The 26,576-nt window shown below is 46.2% G+C and overlaps 1 protein-coding gene across 11 annotated transcripts in view; it reads left to right on the forward strand.

The window, feature by feature from the left end:
• The window catches only part of LOC119950570 (transcription elongation regulator 1-like protein), a 924,053-nt gene that overhangs the window by 16,421 nt on the left and 881,056 nt on the right, over positions 1-26,576 (forward strand). For 10 of the 11 annotated variants that reach the window (XM_038773098.1, XM_038773095.1, XM_038773090.1 and 7 more), the window contains exon 3: positions 4,096-4,236. The exons of the other annotated variant lie outside the window; for it this stretch is intronic. In XM_038773098.1, coding sequence (XP_038629026.1) covers positions 4,096-4,236 — 141 coding nt within the window. The remainder of the gene's footprint in view (positions 1-4,095; positions 4,237-26,576) is intronic. 11 annotated transcript variants of the gene reach the window in all.

Raw genomic sequence — 26,576 nt, forward strand, 5'->3', positions numbered from 1 at the left:
CTCATCCCAGCCAACAAGATGGCACTGGTTGTGCTGGTACATGCCCATTCAGCTGATGGGTCTGCTAGTACCAGAGGGCAGCTGGGGGGTGGGGTGGGAGGGGGGGGGGGGTGCGGGGAGGAGACCAATAAGACCCGTGGTCCTAATGTCGCAGTGGGCTGTCAGTGGTGTGCACAGTTGCATGGCTGACTTTCCGGCCGCAGCAATGGTGTTCCATGCCCATCCACACCTTCACCGGCCCTTGTCACTGATCAGTCCAGCATGGAGATTGTCTAGGTCTTGCTGCACTTGGACATGGACTACTTCATGGTGGAAGCCTGCCTGTGACTTTGTTTAATATAGGATCGTGGGGGTGCTGTCATCGTCCACATGATCTTGTTGGGTTAGTGGTGAGATTTCGGTGTCATGTCGGTCCAGGATGCCATTGTGATCTCAGCCACCTTCTTTGTTTTCAGCCGGTGAGATAGATAGTCCTCAACGCTGGTTATGACATTGAGGACCTTTTTGACTGGACTTTGTCTAGCACTTCCTCCTGACCTTGCCAACGTGACTGGACTTACCAGGTACAAGGAGCGCCCGCCGCCATCACTCATGGGATCGTCGGAGTGCACAAGCCGCTCCGTCACATCAAGAGGTGATTCACAGACGGAAGTGGAGTACCTGTTGTAATGTAGGAAATGTTGCAGCCAATTTGTGCACAGCAAGGTGCCACAAATAGCAATGTAATAATGACCAGCAGTGCTGTTGAGGGATAAATATTAGGGATCAGGGCAAACCTCCCTGCTCTTCTTCAAAATATTGCTATGAAACTTTTACATCAAACTGAGACAGCAGGTATGGCCTTGGGTTTCACATCTCATTGGAAAGGCAACACCTCTCTTCAGCAAAACCCTTCCTCAGTAACACACTGGAAATGTTGTGCTCAAGTCTCTGGAATGGGAGTTGAACATATTGACCCAGAGACAGGAGTGCTACCCTCTGAGCCATTATTGACAGTGAAGGTTTGCCTTATTAGCACAAGGCTTATCAGTAGACCGTAAAAGATGTCTTCTCACTCCGCTTGTTCGGGATACATCAACTAAGGTTTTCTTTGTTAATTTTAATAAAATTCTCTAGTGTATAAAAACAGAAGCTTATGTTTGCTTTGAAAATGGTAGAATTTCTGAATCTGTTGCGTTAATAGCAGTTGAACAGCACTTGTGTTACAATATTTTAGATTTGTAATGTTATGGGTGCTTCCTTTGCATCAATTGTGCAGTGGTGGTCACTAACCTTTTCAGATGTGTAAAATGGTGTTGAATTCAAGTTATTATTATCCTAACCCAGTGCTTTTCATGAATTCATCAGAATATGAAAAATTGATCAGCTCACAGTATGAGTTGGCCTTTGTGTACCGTTTCCTTGGAAGTATTCAAGTATTTGTTGCTTCTAATATAACTTTGTTCTCAATGATCACAAAGAAGAAAAAGTTCAGTTTCCCTTGAAGCCTGGGTAGAATACATAACACTTAAAGTCAGGTATCTATGAAAGGTTATATTTACATTTTTGTTGTCAAATAAAGAATGGGACCTCCACAGTATTAATCGTTCACTGACATACATCGCACAAAGTGCATTAGGTGGACAGAGATAGTTGAACCTGTGTCTGCTGAAAATTATTTCAGAATTCACTCGGGGTGAATTTTCACAAGTTGCCCAGTTTGCATACTGCCACTTTCCACTGAAATTAATAAAAGTAAAAATTGGGTGGTGTGTAAAAGGAGTGATTAATCCACTGGTTGCCGCTTTCTGACCAGTGGTCAAAGTAAAAATTCACTCCATTATTTATCAAGAGAATTTACAACTGTTGTATTTATCTGTTTTGAATCTGTGGTGTCCCGATGGTTTGTACTTAACTTTGATGCGTTTGCTAAGAATATAAATATTCAGTATGAATACTCTTGACAGCACAAGCCAAGCAACGTTGCGATGAGGTGAACTTTTTTTCGGGGATAAAGCAAATATATTCTCATATTAAAATATGAGAATGACTAGAGCGAGGGTAGGTCCGATCAAGGACAGTAGCAGGAGATTGTGTATTGAGTCTGAAGAGATAGGAGAGGTCTTGAACAAGTATTTTTCTTCAGTATTTACAAACGAGAGGGGCCATATTGTTGGAGAGGACAGTGTGAAACAGACTGATAAGTTCGAGGAGATACTTGTCAGGAAGGAAGATGTGTTGCGCGTTTTGAAAAACTTGAGGATAGACAAGACCCCCGGGATATATCCAAGGATTCTATGGGAAGCAAGAAATGAAATTGCAGAGCTGTTGACAATGATCTTTTTGTCCTCGCTGTCAACAGGGGTGGTACCAGAGGATTGGAGAGTGCCAAATGTCATGCCCCTGTTCAAAAAAGGGAATACGGATAACCCTGGGAATTACAGGCCAGTTAGTCTTACTTCGGTGGTAGGCAAAGTAATGGAAAGGGTACTGAGGGATAGGATTTCTGAGCATCTGGAAAGGCACTGCTTGATTAGGGATAGTTAGCACGGATTTGTGAGGGGTAGGTCTTGCCTTACAAGTCTTATTAACTTCTTTGAGGAGGTGACCAAGCATGTGGATGAAGGTAAAGCAGTGGATGTAGTGTACATGGATTTTAGTAAGGCATTTGATAAGGTTCCCCATTGTAGGCTTGTGCAGAAAGTAAGGAGGCATGGGATAGTGGGAAATTTGGCCAGTTGGATTACAAACTGGCTAACCGATAGAAGACAGAGATTGGTGGTGCATGGCAAATATTCAGTCTGGAGCCCAGTTATCAGTGGCGTACCGCAGGGATCAGTTCTGGGTCCTCTGCTGTTTGTGATTTTCATTAACGACTTGGATGAGGGAGTTGAAGGGTGGGCCAGTAAATTTGCTGATGATACGAAGATTGGTGGAGTTGTGGATAGTGAGGAGGGCTGTTGTCGGCTTCAAAGAGACATAGATAGAATGCAGAGCTGGGCTGAGAAGTGGCAGATGGAGTTTAACCCTGACAAGTGTGAGGTTGTCCATTTTGGAAGGACAAATATGAATGCGGAATACAGGGTTAACGGTAGGGTTCTTGGCAATGTGGAGGAGCAGAGAGATCTTGGGGTCTATGTTCATAGATCTTTGAAAGTTGCCACTCAAGTGGATAGAGCTGTGAAGAAGGCCTATGGTGTGCTAGCGTTCATTAGCAGAGGGATTGAATTTAAGAGCCATGAGGTGATGATGCAGCTGTACAAAACCTTGGTCAGGCCACATTTGGAGTACTGTGTGCAGTTCTGGTCGCCTCATTTTAAGAAGGATGTGGAAGCTTTTGAAAAGGTGCAAAGGAGATTTACCAGGATGTTGTCTGGAATGGAGAGTAGGTCATACGAGGAAAGGTTGAGGGTGCTAGGCCTTTTCTCATTAGAACGGAGAAGGATGAGGGGTGACTTGATAGAGGTTTATAAGATGATTAGGGGAATAGATAGAGTAGACAGTCAGAGACTTTTTCCCCGGGTGGAACACACCATTACAATGGGACATAAATTTAAGATTAATGGTGGAAGATATAGAGGGGATGTCAGAGGTAGGTTCTTTACCCAGAGAGTAGTGGGGGCATGGAATGCACTGCCTGTGGAAGTAGTTGAGTCGGAAACGTTAGGGACCTTCAAGCGGCTATTGGATAGGTACATGTATTAGAGTAGAATAATGGAGTGTAGGTTAACTTCTTAAGGGCAGCACGGTAGCATTGTGGATAGCACAATTGCTTCACAGCTCCAGGGTTCCAAGTTCGATTTCGACTTGGGTCACTGTCTGTGTGGAGTCTGCACATCCTCCACGTGTGTGCGTGGGTTTCCTCCGGGTACTCCGGTTTCCTCCCACAGTCCAAAGATGTGCAGGTTGGGTGGATTGGCCGTGAAAAATTGTCCAAAATTCTATGATTAACCTAGGACAAAAGTTTGGCGCAACATCGTGGGCCAAAGGGCCTGTTTTGTGCTGTATTTCTCTATCTATCTATATTAAGTGGACTAATTTGTAATTTATATCTCATGAAATTTACCTTCCTAGAAACAAAGCATGATAATCATTGTGCATTTTTTTTAAAAACAGTGGGATTGTATAATGCATCCCCTCCATGGATTTCCTCCACCTGTTGGCGTAGACCTCATACCTATATTTCCACAGATGTACACCTCCTCCTGGCGGCCAGCAAGTAAGGGTTGGGAGGATAAAAGGAAACCCGATTGCAAAGTAAGATTTTTATATCGCTATATTTTTCTAAATATTGAAATGCAGACCCTATGTCTCACTGTGGTGGCGGAGGAAGCTGGCACCTATTTTAACTTAATGGAAGGAAACTGCAAACCTGTCAGGTGTGACTTTTGTTTTGGAAAAGTGGCAAAGAAATTCAGGGCCACGGGAATATCTGTGTCAAATTTTATTTGATAAGACTCCCGTGAAGTACCTTGGGATGCTTTATCACATTGAAGGTGTTTTATAAAGTGTAAGTTGTTACTGGTATTTCTAAAGTCCTGAGGACCTGCAATGTAAATTATATTGTTGGGGAAACCTGTCTGGTGTCTTTCGTTTATACTCAGCTGTTAGTTTCTAGTTGCAGTGATCCATTAGTGGAACATTACAATATTAAAATACGTCTGTATTTATTTCCAATTATAATTCAACCTCAAATTAAAGTTGGTTAATTGAAGAAGTCTGATAATTCAATTTCGACACTTAATTTTCACCTTGTATTGCTTATTTTGAATTATTGGATAATTCTAATTTTTAGCATTGAATTCCCACTTTCCTGTTATTTATAAAGTTTTAATCAAACTTTTGGCTATTTCTGAAACCCCTAAGCTATTTGAAATAGACTGGAACTTTATTTGCGCAGGTGAATCCATGAGTCTACATCAGTCAGGCATTTTCTTTAATTGCTATTCCAATATTCCTCATTGTGAAGGAATAAAAAACACTACCATTCTATGGATTTATGGACCATCACTTCCTGTGATGTCATCTGAAGAAAGCATATTTTCAGTTTTGCTGAATTGAATTGCAAGCTCAGTTGATCTCGAGTTGACTTACTGACTACAAAGTTAGAGTGTTAGTCTGCTGCTTATACTTGGACATTGGTTTCCAGTCTCACTTTAGTCAGTGGAGGGAGAAAAGCTTTACCAGTGATGGATTGCCTGTAGATGAAATTATAGTGTTTTGCCAAACAAGCATATTAAGAAAAAAGCAGGAAAGGAAGCAAGTGTGCAAATATTGTATTATCTCATACATGCATCACGCACCTCCTTTCATGCTGATTGTGTGCTGACACACACCCACCTGATTGCACTTCTGCACAACATTTTAATTAACACTTATATCCATTTTAATCACAGGCTGATTTGTTCTATCGCCGCCAAATTTCCCAGGCAAATTTAATCTTCCCAAATACTGACTTGCCAGCTTGATCATCCCTATCCTGACTCCTCTCTGGAGCTGCAGCAGTGCCAGAGGGAAATAAATTAAAGCAAATCAAACTATACTGATCCGTGACAAGTGTCAAAAAAAACTCAGGAAATTTACTGTTTTTGAGCAACAATTCTTATCATTCAGATCATTTATATTTGTGGTCTCCCATATTTTATTCTCTTTTTCTTACTGATATATAAAGCTTAAGCTGTTCTATTTGAGTACTCTCTTCGAGAACATATCATTTCCAAAATTCTGGAAAATCTTTATTTCACCTGCCGATCACACAAATCCAGTATCAATATCTGCAAGCTGACCCCAAAATCAACTTACCATTCATTTCAAAAATTAAATACTTTTGAGCTTAAACGAGGCGGATACCTACTTGGCCCTGTACTCATAAGTCCCTATTCCCATAACCACACCTATAAGGCATATCTTTGGACTGTGGGAAGAAACCGAGGCACCTGGAGGAAACCCAGGTAGAGAAAGTGGATGCTCCACACAGTCACCCAAAGCTGGAATTGATCCCGGATCACTGGCACTGCTGAGGCAACAGTGCTAACCACTGTGCCACCGTGCTGTCCTTAACATTTTGCAATCAAGCGTTTATTGGATCATTGAACCTGCTTTTTCTACCATTTTTTTTCTCCGCAGTTGAAACTTCCAAAATATGGGGCAGAATTCTCCGTCTGAGAGACTAAAGTGCTGATGCCAGGACTGAATCGCGAGTGTTCTGTGGCCCCAAAAGCGATTTCGGTCCCAGAACAATTCAGGACATGTTAATGGGCTGGCACCGCACCATATGAAACTAGTGCAATTCCAATGCATGCTGGTGTCTGATACGACGGGGTCAGGATTGGCACTGGAGAATGAAATGAAATGAAATGAAAATCGAGTAGGCTTCAATGAAGTTACTATGAAAAGCCCCTAGTCGCCACATTCCGGCACCTGTCCGGGGAGGCTGGTACAGAGAATCTGATAAGCAGGAGCTGCATATATGCAAACCATTCTCTACACACCCTTGTCCCAGCCAAGGAGATGGCGCTGATTCCGCTGGAGCACGCCCATCCCATTGATAGGTTGGCTGGGGCCAGAGAGTACCTCGGTGGGTGGCCTGATGAGGCACTCATATGATCCATGATGCGAAGTTAACAGTGGATAGTCAGTGGTGTGCACAGCCACATTGCTGTCTTGCTGGCTATGGCAATGGTGGTCCATGCCTGGCCATCCCAACCCATAGTCCACCGCTTGGCTGCCTCCTGCTGCTCCCACCTGGCCATGGTAGATGCCCTCCTGGCCCACTTCACAACTGCCAGCACACTGTAGCGATGTTTGACACTTTTTGTACCTCCTCTCTCTGTCTCAACAACTGTGGCACCGGGTTCCCGATTTTCGATACCTCAAGTGAACCTCGCCGTCGGTAATTTCGCCTAGCGGAGACGGAGCATCACGGGAAGCCCAGAGAATGCCGACGTGTGGTGTAAACGCATTCATGCCGCTGTAAAGGCACCAGAGCATGGCATTCCTCGGGTGGTGACTCGATTTTAGGCAGACCCATGATTCTCCACCCGATCATGTTTTGCGATTCTGGGGACGGAGAAACCCCCAAGGTGTTTTAAAAATATCTAAAATTACAGCGCTATTACCCACTGACGTATTCTTTAATGCCTTTAAGCTTTTACTTTTAAGGTCTTTGATTGTTTCAAAAGTTTAGCCTTTGACAGGATATTCTTACCCAAGAATAGATGAATGGTACTCTAAACCATATCTCTCCCAGCTAAGCAGATGAGTTTGCAAAATTTCTTAATAACATTAGTAATGAACATAATCCTTAATTTAAACAGTGGCATAGATTTGTAGGGCTAATTAGACTGTTTCTGTGCTGGGGATTCTATATAACAGAAAAAATAGACAAGGGCAATGCAGTGGATGGGGTAGACATAGATATACAAAAGTCTTGCATCAGGGACACATAACAAAGATAAGGACGAGTTGCATCAGGAATCATGTTGCAGGATAGATTAAAAAGTGGTTATGAAACAAAAAACAGATGGTAGGAATAAAAATATCTTCCATAGATGGGCAGAAAGTGGGATCTGGGGTGGCACAGTGGTTAACACTGGGACTGTGGTGCTGAGGACTTGGGTTCGAATCCCGGCATTGGGTCACTGTCCGTGTGGCGTTTGCACATTCTCTCCCTGTCTGCGTGGGTTTCACCCCCACAACCCAAATATGTGCAGGTTAGGTGGATTGGCCACGCTAAATTGCCCTAAATTGGGAAAAATAATCAAACATAAATTTAAAAAAAAGAAAGTGGGATCTGATACCCTACAAAGATCTGTTTGGGATCACTATTGTTTAACGTATGCATTATTGGCTTGAATTCAGGAATTCAAGGTTTCATATTGAAATTTAAAGGGTTAACAGCATTAGGAAAGGAATTGGGCATGATTTAACTGAAACATTTCCAAGTGTCATTTTAAACACGATTGGCGGGGTGTTTCTCGATGGCCGCCTTGGCGAGATCGCGGCTTGTATGTTGACGGTACTTAGTACCGGAAATGACCCCCACAAGTTCCTCGTGATTATTGGCTGTCTCGCCGTCTGATTCGCCAGACTCACACCTCAGCTTCTCACTGCTAACAAGTGGGAGCTGCTTGTAAATGTTCCCTCACCACTCACTACAGTCAACACGCAAACATGGCAGCATGCAGACCTGTCCTTGCCTTGGGGATGCCGACCTGGTCAGGCTTCTTGACCACGGTGATGTGAGATGGGGCACCCTGTTCCCCCATTGGAGGAACAGCAGCAGGGTCACCAATATCGCCTGGGAGGCAGTGGCAGCAGCTGTCAGGAGGACCAGTGTGCAATGTCGGAAGAGGACCAACAACAACCACCGAGCTGCAAGGGTAGGTTACTACCTCTCTCCTAGCATCAGTTTTGCCTGCAACCATCAAATTCTCAATCCTCCCCCCCCAACCCCACAAATCAAACTAAGCCCAAATCAAGCTCCAGTGCCCTTGATCTGCATGCCAGTAAATGGAAATGTCTACTCACCTGCTCAGTAGCCATTGCGCCAGCTTCACATTTAAAAAACGGAATACTAAACAACGCCCGTGAGTTCTCTGTTTAATTCCTGGGATGCCATTGCATTCAACTTCTAGCTAATGAGATAGAAGTTAATGCAAATTGGGGTTAATGATATGCTCGCCATATTTGGGCAAGATCCAGAACGCGCCACCGGGAGCGGGCCGGTTAGATAGCAAACTGATTCAGCGGCTGGCATAAATCTCAATTTCGATTCGAGCCGGAAATGAAAATTTTGGCCTTTCATGCTATCTAACCAGCGTCCCGAGATCTGCGCCAGGCACAACAGAGTGCTTAAATTGCACCCATGGACTGTTCAGGTCAGTTGCAATAGATTTTTAAAGGGCTGGCTATGTTCTGAGTTGTTACAACATGGTACAATACAATATATAGATAAAAGGAATGTGGTGAATGCTCTCTCTCTCTCTATATATATATCATGGATTTTGAGAAGCTACTTGATGAGATGCCACTAAAAGGGTTGTTGCATAAATTGAGGCACATGTAATTTGGAATGCAGGCATATGGACTGAGATACTGAATGGACAGGAATCAGACAGTAGTTGTAAATATATGGGGCGGATTCTCTGATGCCTCAATGGCAGTGGGATCCTCTGTCCCGGCAGTCAGTTAAAGGGGTTTCCCATTGATACCACCCCACGCCTTTGGAAAATCCGCGGGTGTTAGTGCTCTTGCCGGCGAAGTGGAGTATCCCGCCGACTGAGAATCCCGCCGATGTTTTTCAGATTGACAGGATGTAGATAATGGTGTACCCATAGATCTGTGATGGCACTCATTTTGGTACAAATTCAACAAATAACATGTTCATGGACACAAGGAGAATGATATAAAAATTTGATTTCATCAAAATAGAGGCATAACAAATTACGGGCTGAAACCAAACTTCCACAGGAAAGTCTTTACCAGTTCAGTGAGGTGAGTCAGTGGGGAAAGATCACCCTTTGGAGGGAAAAGGAATATGTAACGAACTACATCCTAAATGATAGGATTTCCAACAGAATGGAAGAACAGAGAAATGTAGAAATGTTGCAATATAACTCTTCAGATATGGGAATGACACGAGAATAAGGTACACAGAGAATTTTGAGTTTCCTACAGTACAGTTCATATAAATGCCGGTTAATATAAAGGCAATGAAATTAATTTGTACAAGGCATTGGCTAGGTCACAGTTGGAGTGCTACACAGTACTGGGGAATCCATTGGTGGATCCAACATATATCACAATGACTGTATCTTTCCTACAGTGTGGAGAAAAGTTTTCATCATTCCTGTTTGGAGAATAGCAGGATCCAGAACTAAATTAAACAACAGGACCTCTAGGGTTATTGTCTTTAGATTATTACCCATGACACTTGAAAATTGGCTTAGGGATAAGCAGCTTGGGGAGGAAACTATGTGGCTGAAGGTGTCGTCTGGGAAGCAGCAAATATTTCAAGGGACAATAAGTACCAGTTCTGGGGTATAGAGGAAATCAAGTACTAGGGGACATAGGTTTAAAGTACATGGGAAAATGTTTAGAACAGATGTGCAAGGCAGGTTTTATTACACAGAGGGTGGTAAATATTGCATGGGGAGGTGGGGGGAGCAGGTACGATAGTGGCATTTAAGGGGTATCCAGACAAATATATGAATAGGGTGGGAATGGAAGGATACGGACTCCGTAAGTGCAGATGGTTTTAGTTTAGGCAGGTACCATGGTCGGCGCAGGCTTGAAGGGCCGAAGAGCCTGTTCCTGTGTTGTATTGTTCTTTATTCTTTGTAAGTGTAGCAGTGGGTGGGATCTACCAAAACCCTCTGGAGCCATGGTCCTGATGGAAAGAATAAATAGGATGATCGCAAAAACTTTAAACTATTTAATGGGGGAGGCCCAGGTGGAAAAGGTCGCACAGATGACAGCTGAAAAACAAACAAAAGGGAAGAGCGTAAAGTGACCGTCAGAAATGGTGCTCCAGTTGTAAAGGGAAAACTAAAAGTAATTAAACCAAGAGAGAGAAATAAAAAATGTGCAAGTAAAGCATTACAGCAGAAGGATAAGTCGGGGTATAAACACCAAGACACATGGGGCTGGATTCTCAGTTTAGGAGACTATGTGCTGTCGCTGTCGTGGAAAAAGTGCCGTTTTATGCCCGAAAAACGGAGCAAAACCTCCATCGATCCTCCGTCTGATGGGTGGGCTAGCAGCCATGCAACGTCATGTCCCCGACTCCAGCTGCGGATACGGCTGGAGAATTGCAGAGTCCTTGGCCGCGCAGCACATGACGGTGGCCTGAAGAGGCCGTGCTGTACAACATGGCGGCAGCTGCTTGTGGAACCCCTTTGGTCAGGCTCGCCACCCCCGGACCACCCTCCATCAGCACCCCCAGCCCCCCCCCCCCCAACACCCCCCTGCCCACGGAATGGCTCCCCCCACCCCGACTGTGGCAGCTCTGGACTCAGTCCACAGCCACCATGCCGAGTTCCTGAAAACAAACAGCACATGCGTCGCCCGCCATCGAAACTTGGCCCATCAGGGGCTGAGCATCGGGGGAGAGCCTCAGGTACTGTCTTGAAGCCGTCCTGATGGCGTGCGATGAACTCTGTGAGTACGCCGGTTTGGAGGGGGCGGAGCATCGCAAAGGTGGCATCGCCCCCGATTTCGGCGCCAACCGAGATTCTCTGGCCGATCGCCAAAGTGATTTTGGTGTCGGGCGGGATTCCCCATTCCGCATGACCGCATGACCAGGGCAGCAGGGTAGCATGGTGGTTAGCATAAATGCTTCACAGCTCCAGGGTCCCAGGTTCGATTCCCGGCTGGGTCACTGTCTGTGTGGAGTCTGCACGTCCTCCCCCTGTGTGCGTGGGTTTCCTCCGGGTGCTCCGGTTTCCTCCCACAGTCCAAAGATGTGCAGGTTAGGTGGATTGGCCATGCTAAATTGCCCGTAGTGTCCTAATAAAAAAGTAAGGTTAAGGGGGGGGGTTGTTGGGTTACAGGTATAGGGTGGATACGTGGGTTTGAGTAGGGTGATCATGGCTCGGCACAACATTGAGGGCCGAAGGGCCTGTTCTGTGCTGTACTGTTCTATGTTCTATGTTCTATGTTTTCTGGTGCGGCGTGCCCCCACCAGTGGCGGGATTGTCCGTTCCACCAGCGACCAATGGGATTTCCATTGTGGGCAGCCCCATGCCGTTGGGAAATCCTAAGGCATGGGTGCGCTGCCGGCACAACAGAGAATTCGGACAGCGGAGAATCTAGCCCCATGGAGTATAAGGAACAAATTTACTGAATTTCAGGTGCAAATTCAAATGGGATGCTCAGGTATGGTAGCCATTAATGAGTCCTGAGCCAGGATTTACAGACAGGCCAGGGGTTCAAGTGTTGGGACCGGATATTGATACTTTTCCTGCTCTCAATTAACTGCTTGTAGGCAGGAGGACCGACCAGTGAGGGAACAGAGGTGAACACTGAGGTGGCAGATGGGATGTAAATTGAGGTGCTGATGACATATTTAATGAGCTGCCAGCCCACTGTCAATGCCATTCCAGTCCGCATAATCACTGGTGCCTGTGAAGACCCTGCAACCCTTCTAGTCGCTTGTGCCTGAAGTACGTCTACAACCTTCAAACAAACTAGGGCCCTCCTCCCATCAACAATAACCTCACTGATGACCTGAGGAAAGAAGGCATCTGAAGACATGGTTGCATGATTCAGTGATACTTCCCTGCTGACTCTTTCTCCCAAGCTGCTTGAGTAAGGTGATTCTCCATAGGAGACCGGATTGACTGACCAAGCAAACCTGGATGAATATCCATGGCCTCCTCCATCTACCCCACTCATCATCACTTCCTCCTCATTTGAAGCCAGTTCCTAGATGCAACTGTGACTGCTCCCCTCGCTGTACTGGGCCTCAATCCTGATCCCTGCTCCTGGCAGAGATATCCGATGCCTGCACTACTCTACTCTCACCTTGAAGGCACTCTGGATCATTCAATGGCTGCCCAGTAGAGTTATCCTTGCGTCCTGCTGCTTTCATAATACTGTTTGGCTTTTGAAGCTGGTGGATTCTTTACACTTCTGATAAAATTTTTAAAAAACTTTAAAAATCTCTTTCAACTGGTAAATTACTTGCTTGAAGTGTCGAGTAATGTGATCCTCTCCGCTGTTGCCCCTCGCTGAAAAATACAGATCTGACGGAAAGATGCGGACTTTCATTTCAACATCCTTCATTGCAGTATCACCACCCCTCCCCCATTCCCCGCTGCCTCCAGACCCAAACTCAAAAGGCATGGAAAATTATAGGCCATAACTTCAAGCCGGTTAAGATTAGGAACTAAATATACCAAGTTATAAACTTAAGGAACATGATAGAGAGGGAGGGGTAACCTCAGTGATTAAGGGCAAAATTGCTTCATAAGAGAGGAAACAATGAGAGGTGAGCAGGGGCTGGTTTATCACAGTGGGCTAAACAGCTGGCTTATAATGCAGAACAATGCCAGAAACGTGGGTTCAATTCCCGTTCCGGCCTCCACGAACAAGCGCTGGAATGTGGCTTTTCACAGTAACTTAATTGAAGCCTACTTGTGACAAGAAGCAATTATTATTATTATAGTGGAGATGGTGGAATTAAGAAATCAGAAAGGATTGCGGTTTTAGCAAGAGCTTATAGCACACACAGAACATACAGAGCAGAAGGAGGCCATTCGGCCCATCGAGACTGCACCGACCCACTTAAGCCCTTACTTCCACCCTATCCCTGTAACCCCTCCTAACCTTTTTGGTCACTAAGGGCAAGTTATCATGGCCAATCCACCTAACCTGCACGTCTTTGGACTGTGGGAGGAAACTGGAGCACCCGGAGGAAACCTACGCAGACACAGGGAGAACATGCAGACTCTGCATAGACAGTGACCCAGCCGGGAATTGAACCTGGGACTCTGGCGCTGTGAAGCTACAGTGCTATCCACTTGTCCTACCGTGCTGCCCAAAGATGTTTAGAGGTCTCTTTTATAGCAGCTATGAAGTTGTAGATTATATAATAACAGACATTAGACAAGCATGTCACAAACGCAGCATGGTTTTAATGCAAACTTTAACTTTCATCTGGATTGGAATAAGCAGACTAGTACATGTCAGAAAGATGGTAAAATCCTGAATCTGTTTAAGTTTTTCTTTCTGCAATATGTCCTGGAACCAAATTAAATTTAGGAATGCGAATGAGGCAAATTTAATTAACAACCTAATAGAGCATGAATATAATATGATTGAGTTCAATGTCGTGCTTGAAGGGAAAAAACATGAAATGACTACCGTGGCCAGTACTTTCAGCATCACTCTGAGGTCCTGTGGCAGGGCTGAAAAGGGGGAGTATTTCCCTCCATGAAGCCTTGAGGGAAATTGCACTGAATCACGTGATGCTGGGCTCATTAATTATGCAGCTGGGTGTTTCCCAATTTCTTACCTGGTGGGGCGGACAGGATGTCTCACGCCTCGAGGTGCCTGTCTCCTCAAGGAGTCAGGCAGAGGTCCTCGGGTACAAAAAGGAAACTGAGCAGTTATCAGAGGTCCTTGGACCTCCACTATGACTCTGAGGGCGTGTGATGGTTCAGAATCCCTCAGTCTGTGATAACATTAACCTCTGTCTCTGCTGAGTGAGAGCCTCAGGGCGTGAGGGTATGAGGACATTAGGGGCTCGGGACGTGAGGATATTGCTGAGTGAGAGGCTCAGGACGTGAGGGTGTGAGGGGCTCAGGATGTGAGGATATTGCTGAGTGAGATGCTCAGAATATAAGTGGATCAGTACTGTCCCTCTCCCCTCCTAGCTGAATCTCTGTGCCCCAGAAATATGCATGTACAAGAAGTCAAGCGAGGGTCCTTGCTAGCTATGTGCAAAATGTGTCCACCACAGACTGAGCCTTTGCCCTTCAAATCCTTTTTTCTGTCCTGTGCAGGTGAACGTCCACAACCCCAACCCTCCCGAGGAACCCACCTCAATGGCTGGTAGATCTTCTCCCCCAGAATCTGCTTTCATCTCCATATTCCCTCCAACAACCTTCAGCTGCCCTTCGCCCATCATCACCAAGCCCTCACCCTCTCAGGTCCCGCTGCCCCCTGTATCCCTCATCATCCCTTCTATCAACAATCCCCTGAGTCCTCCAGGACTCATCTGTTGCAAGAACAGAGACCTCCCTCTGAACCCGTTTCTGCCACCCCCCCTTGCTTCTTCACCTCTCTGCTGTCTGTACTCACTTACACACCCCACCATCATCACTGTTCGTTCTCCAACACAGTCCTTCCCACCCTCCTTTACAAACCACCTCACCCATTACTTAACAGTCATAGAGTCTCAATCTTTCCCCTGCGACCCACAATCTCCCACGCCCCATTCTGGATCTACACACCCACTCTACATCTTCTTTGCTCTCCTCCCGGTCCAATGCCAACCCCCAATGTGATCTTCCAGACTACGGTCATTGGAGGCCCCTATCCCTCTTCCACTTTCCACAAGCTGCCCGTGATAGGAGTATCATAGGACTTCCCAATGGCCTCTGGCGGAATGGTGACCTGCCAATATCCCGCCACGATGGTCGGGACTGCACAGTGCCATCTTAGATTCCTGCCGTTGGGAAACGTATTTTACAGTTGCCGTGTGAATGTCTGCCCTTGACCACCATAGCTCCCACCAGTGGCAGGGGGTTGGGGAGTGGGGGAAAGAGGGCGATTCCACCCCATGATTCTAGATTTACGTAGGTAAGGCTGACTTCAATGGGATGAGATAAAGGCTGTGCAGTCCTGCTGCTGGTTGAAACACCAGAAGATCAGTGGGAGAGCAGAAAATAATTCAATATTATACTGAACCAGTGAATACGCCTCAGAACCAAGAATTCCATTGACAACAGATACAGAAAACTAAATGAGAAAGCAAATAAAAATGTTCAAAAATGTATATATCCTGGTGAATGGGAGAGAGAAAACTGCAAATGGTGACAAAACAGATGGTAAGAGCTAACAAAAGGGAGTATGAAACTTGCAGGAGATATCAAAATCAACAGAGAAAAATTACAATAATATGGGAAGAAAGAGATGATCATGAGCAATCCGAGTCCCTTGAAAACTGATAATAGTGATATTCTGAATGAAAGTAAAGAAATTGTGGATATGTTAAGTAATTATTTTGTTAATTATTTGTCAATATTTACAGTGAAGGAAGGGCATAGAATGCTAGATATCCAAAGGAAATTCGTATTCAATCAGAGATGAAGGCTGCTATTTTTAATGACCTGATCATTAAAAGGGAGTGGATCAATCAGCAGGTTGGGGAGACCCCACAGTTCCTGATTTCCATAGACACTGTGGAGCTTTAGCTTCACAGCAGATTAATGATGTGAGTGATTAGTCCCTAATCTGGATGCCCAAACTGATTGACAGCATGCCAGGGAGCCAATGACTGACAGTACCACAGTATTTAAATCTGCACTGGGATCGGGGAACAAATCATGGTTGGGGCAGTGTGGGGGGTTGCGAGGGTGTGGTATGGTAGCACTCAGCAGTTGACAGGAGGTGAATGGACCTCGGGATTGATGTGGTACAATTAAAGTGGAGGAAGAGGGAAGGTCAAATCGAATGGGCCAGATTATCCAATGCTTGCTTCTAGTTAAAGCTGCATATAGAATTTCATAGAATCCCTCCAATGCAGGAGTAGGTCACCCGGCCCATTGAGTCTGCACCAATCCTCCGAAAGAGCACCGCCACCCAGGCCCACTTTTCCACCCCATCCCCACAACCCCACCCAACCCCTGGACACCAAAGGGAAACCTAGCAGCACATCTTTGAACTGTGGGAGGAAACCGGAGCATCCGGAGGAAACGCACGCAGACATGGGGAAACCGTGCAAGCGCCACACAGTCGCCCAAGGTGAGAATCGAACCAGTCTTCCACCCCAAAGAATCTGCTCATCCGGGCCACTGTCATGTGAGCCCTGGAATGACCTTAAATTGTATCAGGCTGAGCCTGGCACATGTTGTGAACGCGTTGACTCTACTCAACGTATCCGCCCATAGGCCATCCTCTATCTCTCCTCCCAGCTCCTCCTCCCACTTGCACTTCAGCTCCTCGGTCTGCGTCTCCTCTGACCCCATAAGTTCCTTGTAAATGTCTGAGATGCTCCCTTCTCCTACCCACCCTCTGGAAACTACCCTGTCTTGAATCCCCCTTAGCGGTAGGAGCGGGAAGGTTGACACCTGTTTACGTAGGAAGTCCTGCACCTGCAGATCCCTGAATTTGTTTCCACTCGCCAACCCAAACTTCTCCTCCAGCGCCCTCTCCTCCGTCCTCTCAGTCCCTGCTGTCTGCCATATCAGGAACCTCCCATTCATACTTCCCGGTGCAAACCAGTGATTATTACAGACTGGGGACCAGACCGATGCTCTCTCTGCTCCCTCGTGTCTCCTCCATTGCCCCCGGACTCTCAGGGCTGCCACCACCACGTGGAGTACTGTGCCGGTGGGAACGGCAGAGGCGCAGTTACCAACGCCCCTAAACTGGTGCCCTTGCATGAAGCTGCCTCCATACGCTCCCATGCCGATCCCCCCCCCCCCCCGCCCCCCACCCTCCACCCACACCCACTTCCTGATCATGGCTGTGTTCGCCGCTCAGTAATAGTTACTAAACTTTGGCAGCGCCAGCCCGCCCTACCTGACTCCGCTCAAGCATTACCTTCCGTACCCGTGGGGTCTTGCCCGCCCAAACAAAACCAGAGATCACTTTGTTGACCCGCTTAAAAAAGGACCGTGGAATAAAGATGGGGAGACATTGAAACACAAACAGGAATCTTGGGAGGACCATCATCTTCACCGTCTGCACCCTCCCAGCTAATGACAATGGGAGTGCGTCCCATCTCCGAAAATCGTCCTTCATGTGGTCTACTAGGCGGGCCAGATTTAATTTATGCAGCCAGTCCCATTCCCGCGCCACTTGAATGCCTAGGTACCTAAAGCTTCCCCCTACTAATGTAAACGGCAGCGCCCCCAATCACCTCCTGTCCCCTCGCCTGGACTGCAAACATCTCACTTTTCCCCATATTTAGCTTATGCCCGAAAACCGACCAAATTCCCCTCGAATCCTCATGATTTCTTACAGCGCCTTGAATGGATCTGATACATACAGAAGCAGGTCGTCTGCATGGAGCGAGACTCTGTGCTCCACCCCCTCCCGGACCAGCCCCTTTGAGCCCCTTGAGGCTCTCAGAGCAACTGCCAAAGGCTCTACAGCTAGCGCGAACAAAAGTGGGGAGAGGGGGCATCCCTGTCTCGTCCCCCGGTGCAGTCGTAAATAGTCCGATGTTGTCCTATTTGTCCGTACACTTGCCACAGGAGCCTGATACAGCAACCTGACCCAATCAATAAAGCCCCGCCCAAATCCGAACCGTCCCAATACCTCCCACAGATAATCCCATTCTACCCGATCAAAAGCCTTTTCTGCATCCATTGTGATCACTACCTCCACCTCCCTACCTTCCGGGGGCATCATGATCACATTTAACAACCTTCTTACATTGGCCACCAACTGCCTACCCTTAACAAACCCCATCTGGTCCTCCCCAATAACGTCCGGAACACAATCCTCAATCCTGGAGGACAACATTTTGGCCAGCAATTTGGCATTCACATTCAACAGGGATATCGCCCTGTAGGACCCACACAGCTCCGGGTTCTAGTTCCGCTTCAGAATCAGCGAAATCGTGGCCTGTGACATCGTCGGGGACAGCATCCCTCTTTCCCTTGCCTCATTGAACATCCTCATCAACACCGGCCCCAATATCCCAGAGAACCTTTTATAAAACTCCACTGGGTACCCGTCCGGCCCCGGGGCTTTACCCGCCTGCATGGCCTTCAGACCCTCCACTATCTCTTCCAACCCGATCGAGGCCCCTATCCCTTCTACCAGCTCCCCGTCCACCTTAGGGAAATTCAGCTCCCCCAAGAAGTGCCTCATCCCCTCCGGCACCGTATCAGGTTCCGACCTATACAGCCTACTGTAGAAATCCCTAAACACCTTATTCACCCCTGCTGAATCTCCAACCAGGTTCTCATCTTCGTCATTTACTTTCCCTATCTCCCTGGCTGCCTCCCTCTTTCTAAGCTGCTGTGCAAGCATTCTGCTGGCATTCTCTCCATACTCATAGATCGCCCCCCCTAGCCTTTCTCAGCTGCTCCACCGCCCTCCCTGTGGTTAACAAGCCAAACTCCACATGTAGCCTCTGCCGTTCCCTTAAAAGCACTGCCTCTGGGGTCTCCACATACCTCCTATCGATCTGTAGTATCTCCTTCACCAGCCGGTCCATCTCTGCCCTGTCCACCTTCTCCCTATGGCCCGTGTCGAGATCAGCTCCCCTCTGATCACCGCCTTCAGTGCTTCCCAGACCATCGCTGCTGAAATTTCACCCGTGTCGTTGACCTGCGGGTAGTTCTGAATACATTTTCTCAGCCGCTCGCACACCCCTTCGTCAGCAAAAAATCCCACATCTAACCTCCAGTGCGGATGCTGGTTACTGTCTTTATTAACCTGCAGGTCAACCCAGTGCAGAGCATGGTGTGAGATTGTGATCGCCGAGTACCCTGTGCCCACCACCCCTGCCAGTAAAGCCCTGCTCAAAATGAAGAATTGATCCGGGAGTACATTTATGCACGTGTGAGTCGAAGGAGAACTCCTTCACCCTCAGCTGCCCAAATCTCCATGGATCCACTCCCCCATCTGCTCCATGAACCCTTTAGTTCCTTTGCCATTGCTGGCACCCTGCCCATTTTTGAGCTTGACCAGTCCAAGCCAGGGTCAATAACTGTGTTGAAGTCCCCTCCCATGACCAACCTGTGTGAGTCCAGGTCCGGTATCTTCCCCAGCATCTTCTTTATAAACTCCACGTCATCCCAATTTAGCGCATATACATTCACTAATACCACCTGCACCCCCTCCAGTTTCCCACATAATGTACTGACTTCCCACATCCAAAACTATTCTCCCCGCCTTAAACACCACCCGCTTATTGATCAGGATCACGACCCCTCTAGTCTTTGAATCCAGTCTCGAGTGAAAGACCTGACTGACCCAGCCTTTTCCCAATCTAATCTGGTCAGTTACTCTAAGGTGGGTCCTGCAACATTACCACATCCGCCTTCAGTCCCCGAAGATGCGTGAACACATGTGCCCTCTTGACCGGCCCATTTAACCCTCGAACATTCCAGGTGATCAGCCTAGTTGGAGGGCTCATTGCCCCCCACGTCGCTGATCAGCCATCCCCTTTTTTGGGCCCGCCTCCAGCCCATGCTGCGCGCCTCCACCAGCCCACCCCCAGGCAGTCTCTGCCCCCAACCTCTTTCTGTCCCTTGGCCCAAGTCCCTCCCTCATCAGCAGAACATTTCTCCCCCCCCCTCCTCCCCCTAGTAACACGTTGCAGCAAAGTTCAAAAGTTCTCAGTCCACTACCAGTCTTTTCCTTTTCACGAAGTCCAGCGCGTCCTCAGGCGACTCAAAATAAAAGTGCTGTTCCTCGTACGTGACCCAGAGACCGGCCGGATATAACAGTCTGAACTGCACCTTTTTCTTAAAAAGAATCGACCTAATAAGCATACAAAGTGGCAAAGATTGGTCGGAGACTAGAGGACTGGGAAATCTTTAGGAGGCAACAGAAAGCTACTAAAAAAGCTATAAAGAAGAGTAAGATAGATTATGAGAGTAAACTTGCTCAGAATATAAAAACAGATAGTAAAAGTTTCTACAAATGTATAAAACAAAAAAGAGTGGCTAAGGTAAATATTGGTCCTTTAGAAGATGAGAAGGGAGTTTTAATAATGGGAGATGAGGAAATGGCTGAAGAACTGAACAGGTTTTTTGGGTCGGTCTTTCCAGTGAAAGACACAAATAACATGCCAGTGACTGATAGAAATGAAGCTATGACAGGTGAGGACCTTGAGAGGATTGTTATCATTAAGGAGGTAGTGATGGGCAAGCTAATGGGGCTAAAGGTAGACAAGTCTCCTGGCCCTGATGGAATGCATCCCAGGGTGCTAAAAGAGATGGCTAGGGAAATTGCAAATGCAATAGTGATAATTTACCAAAATTCACGGGGTGTTCCCGGTGGATTGGAAATTAGCAAACGTGACACCACTGTTTAAAAAAGGAGGTAGCAGAGAGCGGGTAATTATAGGCCAGTGAGCTTAACTTCGGTAGTAGGGAAGATGCTGGAATCTATCATCAAGGAAGAAATAGCGAGGCATCTGGATAAAAATTGTCCCATTGGGCAGACGCAGCATGGATTCATAAAGGGCAGGTCGTGCCTAACTAATTTAGTGGAATTTTGTGAGGACATTACCAGTGCAGTAGATAACGGGGAGCCAATGGATGTGGTATATCTGGATTTCCAGAAAGCCTTTGACAAGGTGCCACACAAAAGGTTGCTGCACAAGATAAAGATGCATGGCATTAAGGGTAAAGTAGTAGCATGGATAGAGGATTGGTTAATTAATAGAAAGAAAAGAGTGGGGGTTAATGGGTGTTTCTCTGGTTGGCAATCAGTAGCTTGTGGTGTCCCTCAGGGATTAGTGTTGGGTCCACAATTGTCCACAATTTACATAGATGATTTGGAGTTGGGGACCAAGGGTAATGTGTCAAAGTTTGCAGATGACACTAAAATGAGTGGTAAAGCAAAAAGTGCAGAGGATACTGGAAGTCTGCAGAGGGATTTGGATAGGTTAAGTGAATGGGCTAGGGTCTGGCAGATGAAATACAATGTTGACAAATGTGAGGTTATCCATTTTGGTAGGAATAACAGCAAACAGGATTATTATTTAAATGATAAAATAGTAAAGCATGCTGCTGTGCAGAGACCTGGGTGTGCTAGTGCATGAGTCGCAAAAAGTTGGTTTACAGGTGCAACAGGTGATTAAGAAGGCAAATGGAATTTTGTCCTTCATTGCTAGAGGGATGGAGTTTAAGACTAGGAAGGTTATGCTGCAATTGTATAAGGTGTTAGTGAGGACACACCTGGAGTATTGTGTTCATATTTGGTCTCCTTACTTGAGAAAGGACGTACTGGCACTGGAGGGTGTGCAGAGGAGATTCACTAGGTTAATCCCAGAGCTGAAGGGGCTAGATTATGAGGAGAGGTTGAGTAGACTGGGATTGTATTCTTTGGAATTTAGAAGGATGAGGGGGGATCTTATAGAAACATATAAAATTATGAAGGGAATAGATAGGATAGATGTGGGCAGATTGTTTTCACTGGCAGGTGAAAGCAGAACTAGGGGGCATAGCCTCAAAATAAGGGGAAGTAGAATTAGGACTGAGTTTAGGAGGAACTTCTTCACCAAAAGGTTGTGAATCTATGGAATTCCTTGCCCAGTGAAGCAGTAGAGGCTCCTTCATTGAATGTTTTTAAGATAAAGATAGATAGTTTTTTGAAGAATCAAGGGATTAAGGGTTATGGTGGTCGGGCCGGAAAGTGGAACTGAGTCCACAAAAGATCAGCCATGATCTCATTGAATGGTGGAGCAGGCTCGAGGGGCCAGATGGCCTACTCCTGTTCCTAGTTCTTATGTTCTTGTGTTCTAATCTGGTTGAAGCCTGCTCTTTTCCTGGCCACCTCCACACTCAGGTCTTGGTAGCCCTGCAGGATACTATTTTCCCACTTACAGCTCCGTGCCTGCTTCGCCCACGTAGAATGCGCTCCTTATCCAAGTACCTGTGGAATCTTACCACCATTGCCCTCGGGGGTGGGGGATGGGGGGGGGGGGGTCTCCCATTCGTGCCTTCCTCGCGAGTACTCTGTGAGCCCTGTCCACCCCCAAGGGTCGGGAGAATTCCCAATCCCCCAGCAGCTTCTCAAACATATCTGCGATGTATGCCCCAGCGTCCGCTCCTTCGGACCCCTCAGGGAGCCCAACGATTCTCATGTTCTGCCTGCAGGACCTATTCTCTAGGTCCTCCACCTTATCCAGGAGCTTCTTCTGCTGGTCTCTCAGCATCCCCACCTCCAACTGCACCATAGTTTGATGTTCTCCTGCTCAGCCAACGCCTTCTCCACCTTCTGGATCGCCCGATCTTGGGTGTCCAATCTAAGCTCCAGCCGCTGAATAGACTCTTTTATCAGATCCAAGCAGTCCAGTTTCTGCTTAGCAAAGCTTTCCTGAATAACTTGCATCAGCTGCTCTGTTGACCGCTGGGTCGCAAACCAGAGGTCTGGTCCTCCGCCATGCTGTCTCCCGCTGCAGCTTCAGCCCAAGCCTTCTCTGTCTTTCTGTTTCTGCCTTTACAAGCACTTCTAGTCCTTCTCTCCATGCACCGATGTGGGAATTCAGTACACAATTGCCTCTGTCATCAGTTTTACAGTTCAAGTCCGGTAGCAAATTGGGGGAAAAGGTCCAAAAGTCCGACCCGAGCGGGAGCCACCAAATGTGCGACTTACTCCTTCATAGCTGCCACCGGAAGTCCCCGGGGAACACTTCTAAACAAAAAAAAGATGGCAGAAGTTTGGAACACAACTCTGCAACAGAAATTTGATGCTGGGTCAAATGTCAATTTTAAATATGAGAATGTTAAATAGTTGCTAATCAAAGGTATTAAGAGGTATGGAAGTGAGTAGTTAAGTCCTCGATCAGCCATGATCACATTGAATGGTGAAACATGCTCGAGTGATTAAATTACCTATACTTTTTCCTTTATTGGAGCTAAATAGACAATACAGTTAAGATTTATTAGAAAACTAGTAACACAGGGATATGATCACGAAAACAGGTTTGGAATATCAGGCCTCTTTTCATTAGCACGAAGATCCAAATGGGCGATTAAAGAGACTTTCAAAATCATTATATGTTTTGAGAGAAGAAATACAAGAATATTGTTCCATTGACTTAGTAGCAAAGAGAAATAAACTTGGATTACCACAGGACGAACAAAGTAAGAAGGTAGAATAAATTATTCCATAAATAGGATTTTGAGAACATGTACTGCTTTATCACAAGTAGTTGTCAAAAAAGAATTCCCTTGTGAGTTTAATAAAAACAACATACTGTGCCCATTGAAGATCTGAAATAAAAATAGAGTGCTGGAAAACTAAGACTGGTTAACGTTTTGAGTTCAAAAGGAGCCCTCTTCAGAGGTTCCTCTTGGGTTTTTCTGATTGACCACCAAAACTTTAGATTGACAGATTATTATAGTCAAGTTGCTTGAAAAGTTAAGATAGCTGATCAGCGATCACCATAGAAATTCCTGACTAATATAAGCTTGGTGAAAATTGATATATTTTATTAAATTTTTCCAAATAAGGGGCAATTTAGCATGGCCAATCCACCCACCCTGCACATCTTTGGGTTGTGGGGGTGAGACTCATGCAAACACGGGGAGAATGTGCAAATTCCACACAGTGAACCCGGGCCGGGATTAAAACCAGGTTCTCGACTCCGTGAGGCAGCAGTTCTAACCACCGTGCCACTGTGCTGCCCTGCTTGGTGAAAATGGAATGGAATGACTGACTATACTTAAGTCTCCTGGTCTGGATGGCTTGCATCTCAGGCTGCTAAGGGAAGGGATGGAAGCAGGAAAGGGGCTTGACATTATCACCCAATCTTTCCAAGATAGGGAAGAGGTGCCTGAATATTGCTGAGTGGCAAATGAGGTGGCCTTGTTCAAGAAAGGGTGCAAGGATAGTTTTACTTATTCCTGGCCTATCAGTTCACTATCAGTGGCTGGTAAGGTTTTAGACACAAAAATCAGGGAAAAGAATTAACAGGCATTATTATCAGGGAGGTTAGAATGGTTGGAGTAATTAAGGAGAGCTGACATGGATTTGTAAAGGTTCCAGGGTGAGGGAATTTAGCTACAAGGTTAAGTTGGAGAAGCTGAGTTTGTTCCCTTTGGAGCAAAGAAGGTTGAGGGTAGGTTTGATAGAAGTGTGCAAGATTACAAAATGTTTAGATAAGGTAGACAAAGCAGAGCTGCTCCTAATCTCTCCTATTTGTGATGTTTAAATGATAAATAAGATGGATGAAAGTACCCCAGGGGAAACAGATAAATAAGGAGAATAGAGAGGCTCATTAATGAAAATGAAGGTCAAAATAATGGTATAATAAAATTATTTTAGCATGGTTATTTAAGTGTATGCATACTGTGGAGTTTGAAGAGAATTGTGTTTTTCAGTGATAGGCGTCATGATGGGCAATTACTTAGTATTTATAGCATTGAAAAAGACCATTTTGCCCAACAGCCCAATGCTAGTGTTTCTGATGCATATGAACCTCCTTCCTTACTTAATTTCACCTTATCAACATGTTCGCCATTCCTTTTTCGCTCATCTATTAAACACATTTAAGGAGAAGCTAGCGATGCTATTTACTCCAACTGCTCCAGTGGTAATAGTTTCCAGATTCTAACCACCCTCCTGAATAAGTAAATTCAATTATTAGTGCATGAGGACAGCCAGTTTAGGATTAATATATGAGCCAACATCACTGTCATTATGTACAAAGTATTAATTTAAATTTGATACAATATTTTACATTATGCAGTTCAAATCCATTTTCAAAAGACAGCTAAAATTTGTATTGCATTTGGTAAAGCACCTTTAAGGTAGAAACCGGCCCAAGGCATTTCACAAAGTTGTAATCAGAAACAAATTGATTCCAGGATGAATCTGAAGCATTCAGTAGGATGATAGAAGTTTAGTCAAATAGTTTAATTTTCATAACAGAGGTGGAGGTGTTGAGGTTTAGACATTGCTGTAATAAGGGCATAGGGAGGCAGGAATGGAGTGAAGCACAAAGATTTGGAGTCACAGTAATTGGGTAATTTGGGCAATTGGATGGTGGGTGTTGGTTTTTATGGCTGGAAGTGATTACAGACATAGAGATGATGATTGGATTTAAACATGGAGAGGATCAGAATTATCACTTATGGAGGTGACAGATTTATAAACAATATTGGTAGAAAGGCCAAGGGAAGGGAAGTGGGAGTCACTGTTATAAGGTGGAAGTCAATGGCCTTTGTGAAGCTACACATGGGGTAATTAGAGTGCCAAAGTTGTACAAGGTTTAGTTTAGTCGGAGATAGTGGTGAGTTTTGTGTTTGGTCCTTTGTATCTTTTATTGAGTCTCGTGTGGTAAAATAGCAAACTGATACAGAGCACGTTATTCTGGAGTCTGCTAACTACTCCTCTGGAACTTGCACCTAGCACTGACCATTCACATGTATGTCTTATTACAGTCTCAATCTTCTTCTGAAGATGGCCGAATGTGTCTCCCCTTATATCGGAATCACATGACCTTGGTCTAGGGTCTGGATGGTGTGTCTGTACTGCCACCAGCTGGTTGGACGCCACACATCATCCATCTATGACATAGCCCACATATCACCACAGTGAAGAGGTGGTTTGAACGAGTAACAGGTGATTGAATAGAGGCTGAAGGCCCTGATTTTCTTAGTATTCAATTGGAAGAATGCGTGATTAATTGAAGAATGAGTGTGTTGGTGAAGTAATTGACAACGTAAAGATAAGGGGCGAGATTCTCCGCAAATGCGGAGAGTCGTTAAGGCTGCCGTGAAACTGGCCGTGTTTCACGGCAGCCTTCATGCCCGTTCCCAGGACCCGATTCTCCCCCCCCCCACCCCAATCGAGGCTAGTAGCGGGACCCCGGGAATCACGGTGTCGCGGCCTTAACGACCGTCGTTAAGGCCGCGCACCAAGATGACGCGTGGCCGGCTCCAACCCGCGCATGCGCGGGTGACGTCATCACCCCATTGACGGAACCCGCGCATGAGCGGTTCCGCATTTCTCCACTGCCGCCTGACAAGATGTGGCGGCTTGATCTTGTCGGGCGGCGGAGTGGAAATAGTGCGTCCCTTTTGGACGCAGGCCCGACGATCGGTGGGCACCGATCGCGGGCCTGACCCCTCCCGAGCAAAACGGTGGTGCTCCCGCCCCAAACGGGCATCCAGCGGCCGTTTTTACGACGGCAGCGAGCAGGTGTGTTTGCTGCCGTGAAAAAATGGGCGTAA

This window comes from Scyliorhinus canicula, chromosome 16 (genome assembly GCF_902713615.1).
Source record: "Scyliorhinus canicula chromosome 16, sScyCan1.1, whole genome shotgun sequence".
NCBI lineage: Eukaryota > Metazoa > Chordata > Chondrichthyes > Carcharhiniformes > Scyliorhinidae > Scyliorhinus > Scyliorhinus canicula.